Source organism: Pristiophorus japonicus, chromosome 1 (genome assembly GCF_044704955.1).
Source record: "Pristiophorus japonicus isolate sPriJap1 chromosome 1, sPriJap1.hap1, whole genome shotgun sequence".
Lineage (NCBI taxonomy): Eukaryota > Metazoa > Chordata > Chondrichthyes > Pristiophoridae > Pristiophorus > Pristiophorus japonicus.
Window position 1 is genome coordinate 7,070,860 of NC_091977.1, and position 19,251 is coordinate 7,090,110.

At 50.4% G+C, this 19,251-nt stretch overlaps 1 protein-coding gene across 3 annotated transcripts in view; it reads left to right on the forward strand.

The window, feature by feature from the left end:
• Positions 1-19,251, forward strand: part of ttc33 (tetratricopeptide repeat domain 33) — a 117,423-nt gene that overhangs the window by 9,249 nt on the left and 88,923 nt on the right. For all 3 annotated transcript variants that reach the window (XM_070877223.1, XM_070877229.1, XM_070877219.1), the window contains exon 2: positions 966-1,181. In XM_070877223.1, the coding sequence (XP_070733324.1) occupies positions 967-1,181 (215 nt within the window). In that variant the 5' untranslated portion in view covers position 966. The remainder of the gene's footprint in view (positions 1-965; positions 1,182-19,251) is intronic.

Below are 19,251 nucleotides of genomic sequence, written 5' to 3' on the forward strand. Positions count from 1 at the left end.
CTCTCTCCCTCTCTCTCTCTCCCTCCCTCTCTCCCTCTCTCTCTCTCCCCCCCCCCCCTCTCTCTCTCCCCCTCCCTCTCTCTCTCTCCCCCTCCCTCTCTCTCTCCCCCTCCCTCTCTCTCTCCCCCTCCCTCTCTCTCTCTCTCTCCCTCCCTCCCTCCCTCTCTCTCTCCCTCCCTCTCTCTCTCCCCTCCCTCTCTCTCTCCCTCCCTCCCTCTCCCTCCCTCCCTCTCGCTCGCCGCTCTCGCTCGCTCTCTCCCGCTCTCTCGCCCTCTCCCTCCCGCTCTCGCTCGCTCCTCCCTCCCGCTCTCTCTCGCTCTCTCCCTCCCGCTCTCTCCCGCCGCTCTCTCTCTCTCTCTCCCGCCCGCTCTCTCTCTCTCCCTCTCTCTCCCTCTCTCTCCCTCTCTCTCCCTCTCTCTCCCTCCCTCTCCCTCCCTCTCCCTCCCTCTCCCTCCCTCTCCCTCCCTCTCCCTCCCTCTCCCTCCCTCTCCCTCCCTCTCCCTCCCTCTCCCTCCCTCTCCCTCCCTCTCCCTCCCTCTCCCTCCCTCTCTCTCCCTCTCTCTCCCTCTCTCTCCCTCCCTCTCCCTCCCTCTCTCTCCCTCTCTCTCCCTCCCGCTCTCTCCCTCTCTCTCCCTCCCGCTCTCTCCCTCTCTCTCCCTCCCGCTCTCTCCCTCTCTCTCCCTCCCGCTCTCTCCCTCTCTCTCCCTCCCGCTCTCTCCCGCCCGCTCTCTCTCGCTCTCTCCCTCCCGCTCTCTCTCGCTCTCTCCCTCCCGCTCTCTCCCTCCCGCTCCCTCCCGCTCTCTCCCGCCCGCTCCCTCCCGCCCGCTCCCTCCCGCTCCCTCCCGCTCTCTCTCGCTCTCTCTCGCTCTCTCTCGCTCTCTCTCTCCCTCCCGCTCTCTCCCTCCCGCTCTCTCCCTCCCGCTCTCTCCCTCCCTCCCGCTCTCTCCCACTCTCTTTCCCTACAGTATGACATCTTTTGGCTGGAAGAGGAAAGCAGGGGAGAAAGTGTCAAAGGTCGCGTCTCAGAACTTTGAGGCAGCAGCGGTAGACGATGGATTGGTTGATGCTGATGTGGATTGGTTGCACATCACCAAGCGACAACGGGAGGTCCTGCTGGAAGACTGCACAGTGAAGAGCAAGAGGCTGAAGGAAGAGGGTGTCCTCCTGTCTGAGAATGGAAGGTGAGCATCCCAATAATTGGCAGCTGCAAACGGTCGATCCCTCCATCCCTTCACCCCATCTCCACATCTCCCTCCGTTACCCTCAGTCCCTCCTCCCTCAGTCCCGCACCCCCATCTCTCTCTGCCCTGCCCCCCCCCCCCCCCCGGTCACCATTGGTGGGGGTGTAGGAACGGACCATCCTGTGTTTGCGGCGGGGGTGCAGGAACGGACCATCCTGTGTTTGCGGCGGGAGTGCAGGAACGGACCATCCTGTGTTTGCGGCGGGGGTGCAGGAACGGACCATCCTGTGTTTGCGGCGGGGGTGCAGCAGAGTTGGTAAGGTTGCAGAGACGGACGCTGCTTGGAGTCAATGGGGAAACTGGCAGGAGGTGGAAGGGGACTAGGCACTTTGTAGTGGCAGGGGGAAGGCAAGGGAGTGGAGCGTCCCTGGTTAGAGTTGGGTGGGGGAGAGGGGAAAGGAGAAGGGGCATCCTTGGTTAGAGTTGGGTGGGGGGAAAAGGGAGGGAGAGGGGAAAGGGGAGGAGTGTCCCTGGTTAGAGTTGGGTAGGGGGGAGGGGAAGGGCGCCCCTGGTTAGAGTTGGTGGGGGGAGGGGCGTCCTTGATTGAAGTGTTCAGGTCCCTAAGGCAGGGAGCTGTTTCTGTTTCCCGGATCGGTGATTAGAATTGAAGTACTTTCTTGCAGTTCCTATTTTGGGCCAAGGAGTTAGATCCAGACGCCACCCCCCTCCCGATACCCTTCCCCACTGCCCCGAGTCCTGCAACAGTGAGCAGGACCCGAGAGGCAGTGGTCGCTGCTGCTGCTGCTGTGTTTACAGGTTGTGTCGGGCAGTCCCCATATCTGTAACGTTAAAGGTACATTACCACACCGACTGTCACACTTCATATCTCTCTCTCAAACACCTGTGTGTTACACGTCAAAAAATCCAACGTAAACAGCAACGCTAATTTGATGAGGCAGCCAGAATGTCTGCAACCTCTGAATAACCTTAGTAATCATAGCCAGGGGCTGTGACACAGAATTACTTGCATTTCTATAGCGCCTTTCACAACCTCAGGACGTCCCAAAGCACCTTTGCAGCCAATGAAGCACTGCTTGAAGGGTAGTCACTGTGGTAACGTAAGAAATGCGGCAGCCAATTTGTGCACAGCAAGCTCCCACAAGCATGCAACCTTGACATCAGTTAATCTTTGACCTCACTAATTGTGTACTTAACAGTAAACAGATACTAATATGGGTGGGAAAGCAAATTGTGAGGAGGACACTCAAATTCTGCAAAGGGAAATAGACCGGCTAAGTGAGTGGGCAAACATTTGGCAGATGGAGTATAATGTGGGAAAATGTGAGGTTATCCACTTTGGCAGAAATAATAGAAAAGCCAATTACTGTATAACTTAAATAGAGAAAAATTGCAAAGTGCTGCAGTACAGAGGGACCTGGGGGTCCTTGTGCATGAAACACAAAACTATAGACCAGTTAGCCTAACATCTGTGGTTGGGAAAATGTTGGAGTCCATAATTAAAGAAGCAGTCGCAGGACATTTGGAAAAGCAAAATTCGGTCAGGCAGAGTCAGCATGGATTTATGAAGGGGAAGTCATGTTTGACAAGTTTGCTCGAGTTCTTTGAGGATGTAACGAACAGGGTGGATAAAGGGGAACAAGTGGATGTGGTGTATTTGGACTTCCAGAAGGCATTTGACAAGGTGCCACATAAAAGGTTACTGCACAAGATAAACGTTCACGGGGTTGGGGATAATCTATAAGCATGGATGGAGGATTGGCTAACTAACAGAGAACAGAGGGATAAATGGTTCATTCTCCGGTTGGCAACCAGTAACTAGTGGGGTGCCACAGGGATCAGTGCTGGGACCCCAACTATTAACGACTTGGAAGAAGGGACTGAGTGTAATGTAGCTAATTTTGCTGACAATACAAAGATGGGAGGAAAAGCAATGTGTGAGGAGGACACAAAAAATCTGCAAAAGGATACGGACAGGCTAAGTGAGTGGGCAAAAATTTGGCAGATGGAGTATAATGTTGGAATGTGTGAGGTCATGCACTTCGGCAGAAAAAAATCAAAGAGCAAGTTATTATTTAAATAGAGAAAGATTGCAGTACAGCAGGACCTGGGGGTACTTGTGCATAGAGACTTAGAAAATTGGTGCAGGAGTAGGCCATTCGGTCCTTTGAGCCTGCACCACCATTCAATATGATCATGGCTGATCATGCAACCTCAGTACCCCATTCCTGCTTTCTCTCCATACCCCTTGATCCCTTTAGCCGTAAGGGCCACATCTAACTCCCTTTTGAATATAATGAACTGACCTCAACAACTTTCTGTGATAGAGAATTCCACAAGTTCACAATTCTCTGAGTGAAGAAGTTTCTCCTTATCTCTGTCCTAAATGGCTTACCCCTTATCCTTAGACTGTGACCTCTGGTTCTGGACTTCCTCAACATCGGGAACATTCTTCCAGCATCTAACCTGTCCAATCCCGTCAGAATTTTATATGTTTCTGTGAGATCCCCTCTCATTCTTCTAAATTTCATTTAATATAAGCCTAGTCGATCCAGTCTTTCTTCATATCTCAGTCCTGCCATCCTGGGAATCAGTCTGGTGAACCTTTGCTGCATTCCTTCAATAGCAAGAATGTCCTTCCTCAGATTAGGAAACCAAAACCCACACAATATTCAATGTATGGCCTCACCAAGGCCCTGTAGAACTACAGTAAGACCTCCCTGCTACTATGCTCAAATCCTCTCGCTATGAAGGCCAGCATGCCATTTGCTGCCTTCACTGCCTGCGGTACCTGTATGCCAACTTTCAATGACTGATGTACCATGACACCCAGGTCTCGTTGCACCTCCCCTTTTCCTAATCTGTCACCATTCAAATAACATTCTGCTTTCCTGTTTTTGCCATCAAAATGGATAACCTCATTTATCTATATTATATATACTGCATCTGCCATGCATTTGCCCACTCACCTTACCTGTCCAAGTCACCCTGCAGCCTCTTGGCATCCTCCTCACAGCTCACACTGCCACTCAGCTTAGTGCCATCTGCAAACTTGGAGATATTACATTCAATTCCTTCGTCTAAATCATTAATGTATATTGTAAATAGCTGGGGTCCCAGCACTGAACCCTGCGGCACCCCAGTAGTCACTGCCTGCCATTCTGAAAAGGACCCGTTTATTCCTACTCTTTGCTTCCTGTCTGCCAACCAGTTCTTTATCCACATCAATACATTACTCCCAATACCATGTGCTTTAATTTTGCACACTAATCTCTTGTGTGGGACCTTGTCAAAAGGCTTTTGAAAGTCCAAATACACCACATCCACTGGTTCTCCCTTGTCCACTCTACTAGTTACATCCTCAAAATTCTAGAAGATTTGTCAAGCATGATTTTCCTTTCATAAATCCATGCTGACTTGGACCGATCCTGTCACTGCTTTCCAAATGCGCTGCTGTTACTTCTATAATAATTGATTTCAACATTTTCCCCACTACCGATATCAGGCTAACCGGTCTATAATTACCGTGTTTTCTCTCTCCCTCCTTTTTTAAAAAGTGGGGTTCCATAGGAACTGATCCAGAGTCTATAGAATGTTGGAAAATGACCACCAATGCATCCACTATTTCTAGGGCCACTTCCTTAAGTATTCTGCAATGCAGACTATCAGGCCCTGGGGATTTATCGGCCTTCAATCCCATCAATTTCCTGAACACAATTTCCTGACAAATAAGGATTTCCTTCAGTTCTTCCTTTTTGTTAGACCCTCGGTCTCATAGTATTTCTGGAAGGTTATCTGTGTCTTCCTTAGTGAAGACAGAACCAAAGTATTTGTTCAATTGGCCTGCGATTTCTTTGTTCTCCATTATAAATTCACCTGATTCTGACTGCAAGGGACCTACATTTGTCTTCACGAATCTTTTTCTCTTCACATATCTATAGAAGCTTTTGCAGTCAGTTTTTATGTTCTCTGCAAGCTTACTCTCATACTCTATTTTCCCCCTTCTAATTAAACCCTTTGTCCTCCTCTGCTGAATTCTAAATTTCTCTCAGTCCTCAGGTTTGCTGCTTTTTCTGGCCAATTTATATGCCTCTTCCTTGGATTTAACACTATCCCTAATTTCTCTTGTTAGCCACGGTTGAGCCACCGTCCCCGTTTTATTTTTACTCCAGACAGGGATGTACAATTGTTGAAGTTCACCCATGTGATCTTTAAATGTCTGCCATTGCCTATCTACAGTCAATCCTTTAAGTATCATTCGCCAGTCTATCCTAGCCAATTCAAGTCTCATACCATCGAAGTTACCTTTCTTTAAGTTCAGGACCCTAGTCTCTGAATTAACTGTGTCACTCTCCACATCTTAATGAAGAATTCTACCATATTATGGTCACTCTTCCCCAATGGGCCTCGCATAACAAGATTGCTAATTAATCCTCTCTCGTTACACATTACCCAGTCTAGGATGGCCAGCTCTCTAGTTGGTCTAGAAAACCATCCCTTATACATTCCAGGAAATCCTCCTCCACCGTATTGCTACCAGTTTGGTTAGCCCAGTCTATATGTAGATTAAAGTCACCCATGATGACTGTTGTACCTTTATTGCATGCATCCTTAATTTCCTGTTTGATGCCATCCCCAACCTCACTACTACTGTTTGGTGGTCACACACAAGAATAGTATGCAGGTACAGCAAGTGATCAGGAAGGCCAATAGTATCTTGGTCTCTATTGCAAAGGGGATGGAGTATAAAAGCAGGGAAGTCTTACTACAGCTATATAAGGTATTGGTGAGGCCACACCTGGAATACTGCGTGCAGTTTTGGTTTCCATATTTGTAAAAGGATATACTTGCTTTGGAGGCAGTTCAGAGAAGGTTCACTAGGTTGATTCTGGAGATGAGGGGATTGACTTATGAGGAAAGGTTGAGTAGGTTGGGCCTCTACTCATTGGAATTCAGAAGAATGAGAGGTGATCTTATCGAACGTATAAGATAATGAGGGGGCTTGACAAGGTGGATGCGGAGAGGATGTTTCCACTGATGGGGGAGACTAGAACTAGGGCCGCCCATTTAAAACTGAGATGAGGAGGAATTCCTTTGAGGGTTGTAAATCTGTGGAATTCGCTGCCAGAGAGCTGTGGAAGCTGGGTCAGTGAATATATTTAAGACCGAGATAGACAGATCTTTGAGCGATAAGGGATTAAGGGGTTATGGGGAGCAGGCGGGGAAGTGGAGCTGAGTCCGTGATCGGATCAGCCATGATCGTATTAAATGGCGGAGCAGGCTCGAGGGGCCGTATGGCCGACTCCTGCTCCTATTTCTTATGTCTCCTGAAAGCCTACTCGCTGTCTGGGTCCAGCCAGTCGGATCGAGCAATCCAGCCCCCATACACAGAACGCCCACTCTCCCCACCCCATCATCAAGGACTCCGACAACCCCCCCAGGGGCTGCTGCTGGTGTCTCCCTCTCGCTGCTTCTCCAAGCGATTGAATCATTCTGCAGACTGCACACGCCATGTCTGGTGAGGGCAGGATTTCTAACGCATGGTGCAGCAGCGTTCAATCAGTAGAATTCGCAGCAAGAGGACGGAGCCGCTGGCAGTGCTGGGGGTGGGGGTGTGAGAGCCAGGAGGGAGCCGCACTGAGGAACAGGTATGTTCGTCTCAGCCGTGACTCAGTGAGCAGCACACTCGCCTCTGAGTCAGAAGGTTGTGGGTTCAAGCCCCACTAGGCTCCAGTGCAGTACTGTCGGAGGGGCAGTGCTGAGGGAGCCCCGCACTGTCGGAGGGGCAGTGCTGAGGGAGCCCCGCACTGTCGGAGGGGCAGTGCTGAGGGAGCCCCGCACTGTCGGAGGGGCAGTGCTGAGGGAGCCCCGCACTGTCGGAGGGGCAGTGCTGAGGGAGCCCCGCACTGTCGGAGGGGCAGTGCTGAGGGAGCCCCGCACTGTCGGAGGGGCAGTGCTGAGGGAGCCCCGCACTGTCGGAGGGGCAGTGCTGAGGGAGCCCCGCACTGTCGGAGGGGCAGTGCTGAGGGAGCCCCGCACTGTCGGAGGGGCAGTGCTGAGGGAGCCCCGCACTGTCGGAGGGGCAGTGCTGAGGGAGCCCCGCACTGTCGGAGGGGCAGTGCTGAGGGAGCCCCGCACTGTCGGAGGGGCAGTGCTGAGGGAGCCCCGCACTGTCGGAGGGGCAGTGCTGAGGGAGCCCCGCACTGTCGGAGGGGCAGTGCTGAGGGAGCCCCGCACTGTCGGAGGGGCAGTGCTGAGGGAGCCCCGCACTGTCGGAGGGGCAGTGCTGAGGGAGCCCCGCACTGTCGGAGGGGCAGTGCTGAGGGAGCCCCGCACTGTCGGAGGGGCAGTGCTGAGGGAGCCCCGCACTGTCGGAATCTTTTGGATGAGACATTAAACCAAGGCCCGGTTTGCCCCCTCAGGTGGAGGTAAACGATCCCAGGGCACTATTTCGAAGAAGAACAGGGGAGTTATCTCCGGTGTCCTGGGCCAATATTTATCCCTTAATCAACATAATATTATCGCATTGCTGTTTGCGGGAGCTTGCTGTGCGCAGATTGGTTGCCGTGTTTCCCACGTTACAACAGTGATTGTACTTCAAAAGTACTTCATTGACTGGAAAGCGATTTGAGACGGCTGGTGGTCGTGAAAGGCGCTGGATGAAAGCAAATCTTTTATGTCAGCAGGTAATTGGAGGGGAATGGAGTTGCAGTATGAACGGAGGGGGGGTTGGGGAGGGAATGAAAATGTTCTGTGGAATGAGGTGGGGCAAATGGAGAATGTTTCAGTGGGGAACATTAGGGCAACAGTGATCATAATATCATCAGCTTTAGACTGGTTATAGAAAAGGACAAGTGTAAAACATGCTTAACTGGAGGAGAGCGATCTTCAGTGGGGTGAAGGGGATCTGGCTCGGGTGGATTGGAATGAAAATTTGGTGGGCCAAACAGTAATTCAAGCTAGCCGAATATTATAACACTTGGCTGTTTTTCAAAACGATTCAAAGAAATACTCGAGAACAAATGTATATTGTGTTTTTAAAACGAAACCACGAGGATGTCTGTGTGAGAGGGCGCGTGACAGACTACTAATTGCACACAAACACAAAAGCAAAATACTGCGGATGCTGCAATCTGAGATAAAAACAGAAGATGCTGCAAATCTCAGTGGGTCAGGCAGCATCTGTGGAGAGAAACAGAGTTAACATTTCAGGTCCAAGACCTTTTAAATGCAGATAAATTGCAAAGTGTTGCAGTACAGAGGGACCTGGGGGTCCGTGTGCATGAAACACAAAAGGATAGTATGCAGGTACAGCAAATGATCAGGAAGGCAAATGGAATGTTGGCCTTTATTGCAAGGGGGAATAGTGTATAAAAGCAGAGAAGTCCTGCTACAACTGTACAGGGTATTGGTGAGGCCACACCTGGAGTACTGCGTGCAGTTTTGGTCTCCGTATTTAAGGAGGGATATACTTGCATTGGAGGCAGTTCAGAGAAGGTTCACCAGGTTGATACTGGAGACGAGGGGGTTGACTTATGAAGATATGTTAAGTAGGTTGGGCCTATACACATTGGAGTTCAGAAGAATGAGAGGTGATCTTATCGAAACATATAAGATAATGAGGGGGCTCGACAAGGTGGATGGAGAGAATATTTCCACTCATAGGGGAAGCTAAAACTAGGGGACATAGTCTCAGATTAAAGGGCCGCCCATTTAACATTGAGATGAGGAGGAATTTCTTCTCTGAGGGTTGTAAATCTGTGGAGTTCTCTGCCCTAGAGAGCTGTGCAAGCTGGGTCATTGAATAAATTTAAGACAGAGATAGTTTCTTAACTGATAATGGAATAAGAGGTTATGGGGAGCGGGCAGGAAAGTGGACCTGAGTCCATGATCAGATCAACCATGATCTTATTAAATGGCGGAGCAGGCTCGAGGGGCCATATGGCCTACTCCTGCTCCTATTCCTTATGTATTATAACCCTTCGGCAGAACGTGCGAATGTTCGAAAAGAACAGATTCTTAAGGAGCACCGAAAGGGGGAGAGGAGGAAAGAACAAAAGGGAAGGTCTGTGATAGGGTGGAAGGCAGGAGAGATTAGAGAGACAAAAGGGATGATGGGACGAATTGAAATGGTAATGGCAGGAGTTAGAAAAAGGAAAACTAATTGCACACCTTTAGTTGAGGGCCAAATTATTATATAAAATAAGCTTCAAAGTATTTAAGCTGAGGGACAAAATCTTTCCTGATCCTAATTCCGAGGACTTTGTTTTTTTAAAGTACAAGTGATAAATTTGGAAAGCAAACCGAGCCTCCAATTATCACCTGTGTTTAGCTGACAGCAAGAAAATATAACCTTCGTCAGATACAGATGGACAGATACAAAGATACACACTTCAAGCAATCTAATTTAATGCGTGCATAGTTTTAAGGTGGTTGGTGGAAGGTTTTGAGGAGGGGCTTCTTCACGCAGAGGGTTGTGGGGATCTGGAACTCATTGCCTGGAAGAGTGGTGGATGCAGAAACCCACACCACATTTAAGAAATGGTTGGATGGGCATTTAAAGTGCAGCAACCTGCAGGGTTATGGACCTAGAGCTGGTAATTGGGATTAGACTGGATGACCTTTTGTTGGACGGCGTAAGTACTGCAGGGAATCGAATACGGCCAGTGTGATCTGCTGGACTAGTTTTGATCGCCTGGATGAGTGAGAGGAATTTTGTCCAGATTTTTCTCCCAAATTGGCCTGGGCTTTTATCTGGTTTTTGCCTCTCCCAGGAGATCACATGGCTCCGGTTGGGGTGGAGTGTAGAATGTTTCAGTATAAGGGGTGTCGCAGTTGTGTGAGGCGGACTGGTTGGGCTGGGTGCTCTTTACCTTTCCGTCATTGTTCATTGTTCATAGGTTTATATGTAACCTTCAGGGCTGCTGACCGAGGGCCGTGCGGCTCTTTGTCGGCCGGCGCGGACACGATGGGCCCAAATGGACTTCTTCTGCGCTGTAAATTTCTGTGTTTCTACGTTCTTTATTCATACCTGGGATGTGGGCGTCATAGGCAAGGCCGGCATTTATTGCCCGTCCCTAACTGCCCCTTGAGAAGGTGGTGAGCTGCCTTCTTGAACCGCTGCAGTCCGTGTGGTGAAGGTGCTCCCACAGTGCTGTTAGGGAGGGAGTTCCAGGATTGTGACCCAGCGACGATGAAGGAACGGCCGATATATTCCCAAGTCAGGATGGTGTGTGACTTGGAGGTGGTGGTGTTTCCATGCGCCTGCTGCCCTTGTCCTTCTAGGTGGTAGAGGTCGCGGGTTTGGGAGGTGCTGCCGAAGAAGCCTTGGCGAGTTGCTGCAGTGCATCTTGTAGACGGTACACACTGCAGCCACGGTGCGCCGGTGGTGGAGGGAGTGAGTGTTGAAGGTGGTGGATGGGGGGCCCATCAAGCGGCTGCTTTGTCCTGGATGGTGTCGAGCTTCTTGAGTGTTGTTGGAGCTGCACTCATCCAGGCAAGTGGAGAGTATTCCATCACATTCCTGACTTGTGTCTTGTAGATGGTGGTCGCACACAGTGCTGCAGACTTGAGACTAATGTTCCCTCTTATTTTTTTGGGCCCATTCACAGTTTTGCACATGCCCGAAATTTAACATTGAAAAAGCAGGTTCCGGGCTGCACGGGACAGCAGAGAGTTGCTGCGGCTGTGAAACTTATAGGGATCATTGCTTCAGATACCCCACTCCCCACTGCCCCCACTCCACTCTCCCAGTGCAATAAAATCATTTCCTTCCCCGTCCCCTCACTGCTCTCAAACACTAGGGATGTACATTCCACCCCCCACCCACCCCCCAACCACAGTTCTGGCAAACCCGAGACCTCCACCATGCTGCCCAGTCAAAGCATTCCCCCCCCCTGCCCCACTGCCAAACCTGAGCAGTCCCACTGTGTTCTGGAATTCGATCAACAATTCCAAACCTGAGCAGTCCCACTGTGTTCTGGAATTCGATCAACAATTTCTCATTACCATTGTCTACAAGTGGCCTTTGAGTGGTGCGCTCACTGTAAACCAATAACCTGCTGCTGTTCTCTCGCCGATGAAAGCGCCCCTTATTGTTGCAGAGCAACATTCCCTCTGACTCTCTGTGCTCAGCGCCACGGGAGATTTCCTGCTAGCCTATGATTATATTACCACTCAACTGGACGCTGGCACTGCCAAGCAATCAGTTCCTTCCTCCTGTGGTGCTGTTTCTGCCACGCTTCAATGCCACGCTTAATGTTGCCCATTCATTTTAGCTACCACTTATTAGTTTTCAGATGAGACATTAAGTAAAGGCCTGTCTACCTGCCCAGGTGGATCTGGAAAGTACCACGCCAGTATTCAGAGAACTTCAGGGTCGTTGTACAGGTGCCCTGACCAACATTTATCCCGGAACCAAAATTACCAAAAGCGATTAACTGCCCACTTATCTCATTTTCTGTTTGTGGGAGCTTGCTGTGCACTACTTCACTGCTTGTAAAATAACAATGACTGCACTTAAGAGAATTCATTGGCGGTAAAGTCCTGTGGTGCATGCTACTTCTCGCTCCTTTTATATGATTGAGTGGTCTAAGGTTAACTTCCAAACTGGTGTGCGGAGCTCCTGATGGACACAGGACGTGATTGACAGTTTAAATATTGCAGCCTGTATTGCATTGAGAAATGTGAGGTTAGGAAGAGGGAGGGGCTGTGTTAATCAGAACTAAGAGACTGGAGCATGAAACGACATAACTGACAAAGCCAAGGAGACAGAATCTGTATGGATTTAGATAAAGGATAGGAAATACTGTTGAGGTACACTGCAGACCGCCAAACCATGGAAAGAAAGTGTGGGGGAGAAAGACGTAGGTAGAAAATTGAAATAAGTAAAAACAGTATCGAAATCCTGGGGCATTTCAACTATGCTCAGGGAGAGGGAGTGACCGGGAGAAGGTAATGGAGTTCCTACAGTATGTGTAGGACTCTGCTCTGGCCCAGTAAGTAAGAAGCCCCACGAGGGAGGAATTATTTGCTCATAGAATCACAGCATGGAGGGCAGCCATTTGGCCCGTCGAGCCCGTGCTGACTCTCAGCTAGTCCCACTCCCTCGCCCTTTCCCCGTAGTCCTGCTAATATTTTTCCTTCAGATACTTATCCAACTCCCTTTTGAAAGATAAAATTGAGTCTGCCTCCACCACTCTCTCTCTCTCAGGCAGCGCATTCCAGATCCTAACCTCTCGCTGGGTAAAATGTTTTTTTTTTTCTTGCGTTTCCTTTGGTTTTTCTGCCAATCATCTTAAATCTGTGTCCTCTGGTTCTCGGCCCTTCCGCCAATGGGAACAGTTTCTCTCCATCTACTCTGATCCAGACCCCTCATGAACTAGGAGGTCTTTAAATTTAGGAAGAAGTTTGATAGGTGGATGTGGAGGAACTGTTTCTGCTTGTGGGTGAGTCCAGGAAAAGGGGGTATAAATATAAGGTAGCTGCTAACAGCTCGGATGAAGGATTTAGGAGGAATTTCTTCGCACACGAGTGGTGAGAATGTGGAATTCCCTGCCATAGTGAGTGGAACTAAACTACAGACCAGTGGGAAGCTGTTTAACCTATGCCGCCTCCAGGCCAGGTCCAAGATCACCCCGACCTCTGTCATTGAGCTACAGTACACGAACGATGCCTGCGTCTGTGCACATTCAGAGGCTGAACTCCAGGATATAGTCAATGTATTCACTGAGGTATATGAAAGCATGGGCTTTACGCTTAACATCCATAAGACAAAGGTCCTCCACCAGCCTGTCACCGTCGCACAGCACTGCCCCCCAGTCATCAAGATCCACGGCGTGGCCCTCGACAATGTGGACCATTTCCCATATCTCGGGAGCCTCTTATCAACAAAGGCAGACATCGATGCGGAGATTCAACATCGCCTCCAGTGCACCAGTGCAGCCTTCGGCCGTCTGAGGAAAAGTGTGTTTGAAGACCAGGCCCTCAAATCATCCACCAAACTCATGGTCTACAGGGCTGTAGTAATACCCGCCCTCCTGTATGGATCTGAGGCATGGACGATGTATAGAAGGCACCTCAAGTCGCTGGAGATATATCACCAACGATGTCTCCGCAAGATCCTGCAAATTCCCTGGGAGGACAGGCGCACTAACATCAGTGTCCTCGATCAGGCTAACATCCCCAGTATTGAAGCACTGACCACACTTGATCAGCTTCGCTGGGCAGGCCACATAGTTTGCATGCCAGATACGAGACTCCCGAGGCAGATGCTTTATGCGGAGCTCCTTCATGGTAAACGAGCCAAAGGAGGACAGCGGAAACAAAGCCTCCCTGGTAAAGTGCGACATCACCACTGACACCTGGGAGACCCTGGCCGCAGACCGCCCGCGGTGGAGAAAGTACATCCGGGAGGGCGCTGAGCTCATCGAGTCTCAACGCAAAGAGCGTGGAGAGGCCAAACGCAGGCAGCGGAAGGAGCACGCAGCAAACCAGCCCCACCCACCCCTTCCCAGACGAATGTCTGTCCCACCTGTAACAGGGTCTGTGGCTCTGTATCTGTTCAGCCATAAAGAACTCACTTTGGGAGTGGAAGCAGGTCTTCCTCGATTCCGAGGGACTCCCTATGATGGGAATGGTTGAAACAGTTATTGTAGATGCTTTTAAGGGAAGGCTTGGTGCATGCACGAGGGAGAAGGGAATAGTGGGGTACAGGGTCATGGGTGGGAAGAGGTAATTATAGTGGGGGCAGGCTCGTGTGGAGCACCAACACCAGCAGCGGCCAGTTCGTAGGGCTGTTTCTGTGTTGCTGACCTGCACTGCATGAAACATTCCAGCAGAGGGGGCCAGTGATCCATCCATTTCGAAAATCTATTCAGGGCCATGGGACAGAATGTAATCGGAACCCTTGTTATTACAGCATTGGGAAAGGCTGATTATTGCGGCATTGGGAATGTATGCACTCCAGCTATTTGTGCAGATACAGTGGCCCAATCACATACATAAACATTTTCACCACATTTTAACCACGATGCCAATTTGAGCTCGTCCTTCCAAGAACTGTGTGTTGATGACCAGATAATCTGCTTTTGCTATGTTGATTTGTGGGATGAACAATTTGCGCGCTCGAGTGTCAACGCCAGGAGCATGTAGAAACCAGGCGTGGGCAGCGGAAGGAGCGTGCGGCAAACCTGTCCCTCCCACCCCTTCCTTCATGGTGTGCAAAATCAAAGTGCATGGTATTGGGGGTAATATACTGACGTGGATAGAGAACTGGTTGGCAGACAGGAAGCAGAGAGTCGGGATAAACGGGTCCTTTTCAGAATAGCAGGCAGTGATTAGTGGAGTGCCGCAGGGCTCAGTGCTGGGACCCCAGCTATTTACAATATACATCAATGATTTTGATGAAGGAATTGAGTGTAATATCTCCAAGTTTGCAGATGACACTAAACTGGGTGGCGGTGTGAGCTGCGAGGAGGATGCTAAGAAGCTGCAGGTTGACTTGGACAGGTTAGGTGAGTGGGCAAATGCATGGCAGATGCAGTATAATGTGGATAAATGTGAGGTTAGCTGCTTTGGGGGCAAAAACACGAAGGCAGAATATATCTGAATGGCGGCAGATTAGGAAAAGGGGAGATGCAACGAGACCTGGGTGTCATGGTTCATCAGTCATTGAAAGTTGGCATGCAGGTACAGCAGGTGGTAAAGAAAGCAAATGGTACGTTGGCCTTCATAGCGAGAGGATTTGAGTACAGGAGCAGGGAGGTCTTACTGCAGTTGTACAGGGCCTTAGTGAGGCCTCAGCTGGAATATTATGTTCAGTTTTGGTCTCCTAATCTGAGGAAGGACATTCTTGCTGTTGAGAGAGTGCAGCGAAGGTTCACCAGACTGATTCCCGGGATGGCAGGACTGACATATGAGGAGAGACTGGATCAACTGGGCCTTTATACATTGGAGTTTAGAAGGATGAGAGGGGATCTCATAGAAACATACAAGATTCTGATGGGACGGGACAGGTTAGATGCAGATAGAATGTTCCCGATGTTGGGGAAGTCCAGAACCAGGGGACACAGTCTTGGGATAAGGGGTAGGCCATTTAGGACTGAGATGAGGAGAAACTTGTTTACTCAGGGAGTTGTTAACCTATGGAACACTCTACCGCTGAGAGTTGTTGATGCCAGTTCATTGGATATATTCAAGAGGGAGTTAATTACAGCTAAGGGGATCAAGGGGTATGGAGACAAAGCAGGAAAGGGGTACTGAGGTGAATGATCAGCCATGATCTTGAATGGCGGTGCAGGCTCGAAGGGCCGAATGGCCTATTCCTGCACCTATTTTCTATGTTTCTATGTAACCACTGTCTGCCCCACTTGTTGGAGTGTAATTCCAGTATTGGACTGTACAGTCACCTAAGGCCTCATTTTAAGAGTGGAAGCAAGTCTTCCTCGATCTCGAGGGACTGCCTATGATGATGATGATGGCACCTTTACGTAATTAAATGTCCCAAGGCGCTTCATAGCAGCGATTTAACAGACAGAACTTGACACCAAGCCACACAAGGAGATATTAGGACAGGTGACCAAAAGCTGGGACAAAGATGTAGCTTTTAAGATGTGCCTTGAAGTAGGAGAGAGACGGGTAGCAACGCGCAGAGGTTTAGGGAGGGAATTCCAGAGCTTAGAGCCTTGGCAGCTGAAGGCACGGCTGCCAATGGCGGAGCGATTAAAATCAAGAATTCTTAAGAGTCCGGAATTAGAGGAGCGCAGACATCTGAGGTTTGTAGGGATGGAGGAGATTACAGAGATAGGGAGGAGCGAGGGCCATGGGGTTTGAAAATAAGGATGAGAATTTTAAAATCATGGCGTTGCCGGACTGGGAGCCAATGTATGTCAGCGAGCACAGGGGGTGATGGGTGAGTGGGACTTGGTGCGAGTTAGGACACGGGTCAGCGAGCACAGGCGGGTGATGGGTGAGCGTGACTTGGTGTGAGTTAGGACACGGGTCAGCGAGCACAGGCGGGTGATGGGTGAGCGGGACTCGGTGTGAGTTAGGACACGGGTCAGCGAGCACGGGGTGATGGGTGAGCGGGACTCGGTGCGAGTTAGGACACAGGTCAGCGAGCACAGGGGGTGATGGATGAGCGTGACTTGGTGTGAGTTAGGACACGGGTCAGCGAGCACAAGCGGGTGATGGGTGAGCGGGACTTGGTGCGAGTTAGGACATGGGTCAGTGAGCACAGGGGGTGATGGGTGAGCAGGACTCGGTGCGAGTTAGGACACGGGTCAGCGAGCACAGGCGGGTGATGGGTGAGCGGGACTCGGTGCGAGTTAGGACACGGGTCAGCGAGCACGGGGTGATGGATGAGCGGGACTCTGTGCGAGTTAGGACACGGGTCAGTGAGCACAGGATGATGGGTGAGCGGGACTCGGTGCAAGTTAGGACACGGGTCAGCGAGCACGGGATGATGGGTGAGTGGGACTGGGTGCGAGTTAGGACACGGGTCAGCGAGCACGGGATGATGGGTGAGTGGGACTGGGTGCGAGTTAGGACACGGGTCAGTGAGCACAGGGGGTGATGGGTGAGCTGGACTTGGTGCAAGTTAGGACACCGGTCAGCGAGCACGGAATGATGGGTGAGCGGGACTTGGTGTGAGTTAGGACACAGGTCAGCGAGCACGGGATGATGGGTGAGTGAGACTGGGTGTGAGTTAGAACACGGGTCAGCGAGCACGGGATGATGGGTGAGCGGGACTCGGTGTGAGTTAGGACACAGGTCAGTGAGCACAGGGGGTGATGGGTGAGCGGGACTTGGTGCGAGTTAGGACACAGGTCAGTGAGCACAGGGGGTGATGGGTGAGTGGGACTCGGTGCAAGTTAGGACACGGGTCAGCGAGCACAGGGGGTGATGGGTGAGTGGGACTCGGTGCGAGTTAGGACACAGGTCAGTGAGCACAGGGGGTGATGGGTGAGTGGGACTTGGTGCGAGTTAGGACACAGGTCAGTGAGCACAGGGGGGGTGATGGGTGAGCGGGACTTGGTGCAAGTTAGGACACAGGTCAGTGAGCACAGGGGTGATGGGTGAGCGGGACTTGGTGCGAGTTAGGACACGGGTCAGCGAGCACAGGGGTGATGGGTGAGCGAGACTGGGTGCGAGTTAGGACACGGGGGTAGCCGAGTTTTGGATGAGCTGAAGTCTATGGAGGGTGGTAGGTGGGAGACCGGCCGGGAGTGTGTGGGAATAGTCAGGTCTCGAGAGCCTCCATCCCTATCTGAAATGGACAGCCAATTGCCCCTAAAATAACTCCAGGATTTTTGTCTCTCCGACCCTAGCCAGAACCCCATTATAGAAATCAACCAGTCAGGTGTGGGCAAGAGCCATGGATTGTTTTATATCAATTTGCAGGGCTACGGGGAAAGGGCGGGGGAGTGTGACAACGGAAGTGCTCTTGTAGAGAGCTGGCATGACCTCGACAGACCGAACAGCCTCCTACTGTGCTGTAACCATTCCCCACTCCATTATAGAAATAGTCAGTGCATTTCTGTTGCATCCAAATATTCAGTCCACAAATCTGCAGCATGTTCTATTAACCAAGTTCCCATGGACACTGTCAAATCAAAACTGCCCACACACATCTCTAAGAATTGGGAGCAGGAGTAGGCCATATGGCCCCTCGAGCCTGCTCAGCCAAGATCGTATTGAATGGCGGATCATCGACCTCAACTCCACTTTCCTGCCTGATCTCCATATGCTTTCATTCCCTAGAGTTCAAAAACCTATCAATCTTAACTTTGAATATACTCAATGACTCCGCATCCACAGCCCTCTGGGGCAGAGAATTCCAAAGATTCACCACCCTCTGAGTGAAGAAATTCCTCCTCATCTCAGTCCTAAATGGCCATCCCCTTACCCTGAGACTATGCCCCTGGTTCTAGACACTCCAGCCCGGGGGAAACATCCTCTCAGCATCTACCCTATCAATCCCCCTCAATATCTTGTATGTTTCAATGAGATCACCTCCAAAGAGTACAGGCCCATTCTACACAATCTCTCATAGAACAGCCCTCTCATCCCAGAAATCAATCCAGTGAACCTTCGTTGCACCGCCTCCAAGGCAAGTATATTCTTCTTTAGATAAGGAGACTAGAACTGTGCGCAGTACTCCAGGTGTGGTCTCACCAATGTACAATTGAAGCAGGACTTCTTTACTCTTATACCCACCCCCCTTGCAATAAAGGACAGCATGCCATTTGCCTCCCTTATTGCTTGCTGTACCTGCATGCTCGCTTTCTGTGTTTCTCGCACAAGGGACACCCAAATCTCTCTGAACACCAACATTTCATTGTCTCTCGCCTTTTAAAAAAAATATTCTGCTTTTCACACCTGGAATACTGCGAGCAGTTTTGGTTCCCATATTTATGAAAGGATATACTTGTTTTGGAGGCAATTCAGAGAAGGTTCACTAGGTTGAGTCCGAGGATGAGGGGGTTGACTTATGAGGAAAGGTTGAGTAAGTTGGGCCTCTACTCATTGGAATACAGAAGAATGAGAGGTGATCTTATCGAAACGTATAAGATTATGAGGGGGCTTGACAAGGTGGATGCAGAGAGGATGTTTCCACTGATGGGGGAGACTATAACTAGAGGGCATGATCTTAGAATAAGGGGCCGCCCATTTAAAACTGAGATGAGGAGGAATTCCTTCTCTGAGGGTTGCAGATCTGTGGAATTCGCTGCCCCAGAGAACTGTGGAAGCTGGGACATTGAATAAACTTAAAACAGAAATAGCCAGTTTCATAAATGATAAGGGGATAAGGGGTTATGGAGAGCGGGTGGCGAAGTGGAGCTGAGTCCATGATCGGATCAGCCATGATCGTATTAAATGGCAGCACAGGCTCGAGGGGGCGTATGGCCTAATCCTGCTCCTATTTCTTATGTTCTTATATTCCTCAAACCATCTCCACCCACCTTCTCACTACATCTCTCAAACCTTCTCCCCATATCCCCTAACCCCACCTTCCCCCCATATTCCCCAACCCCACCTACCCACCTTCTCC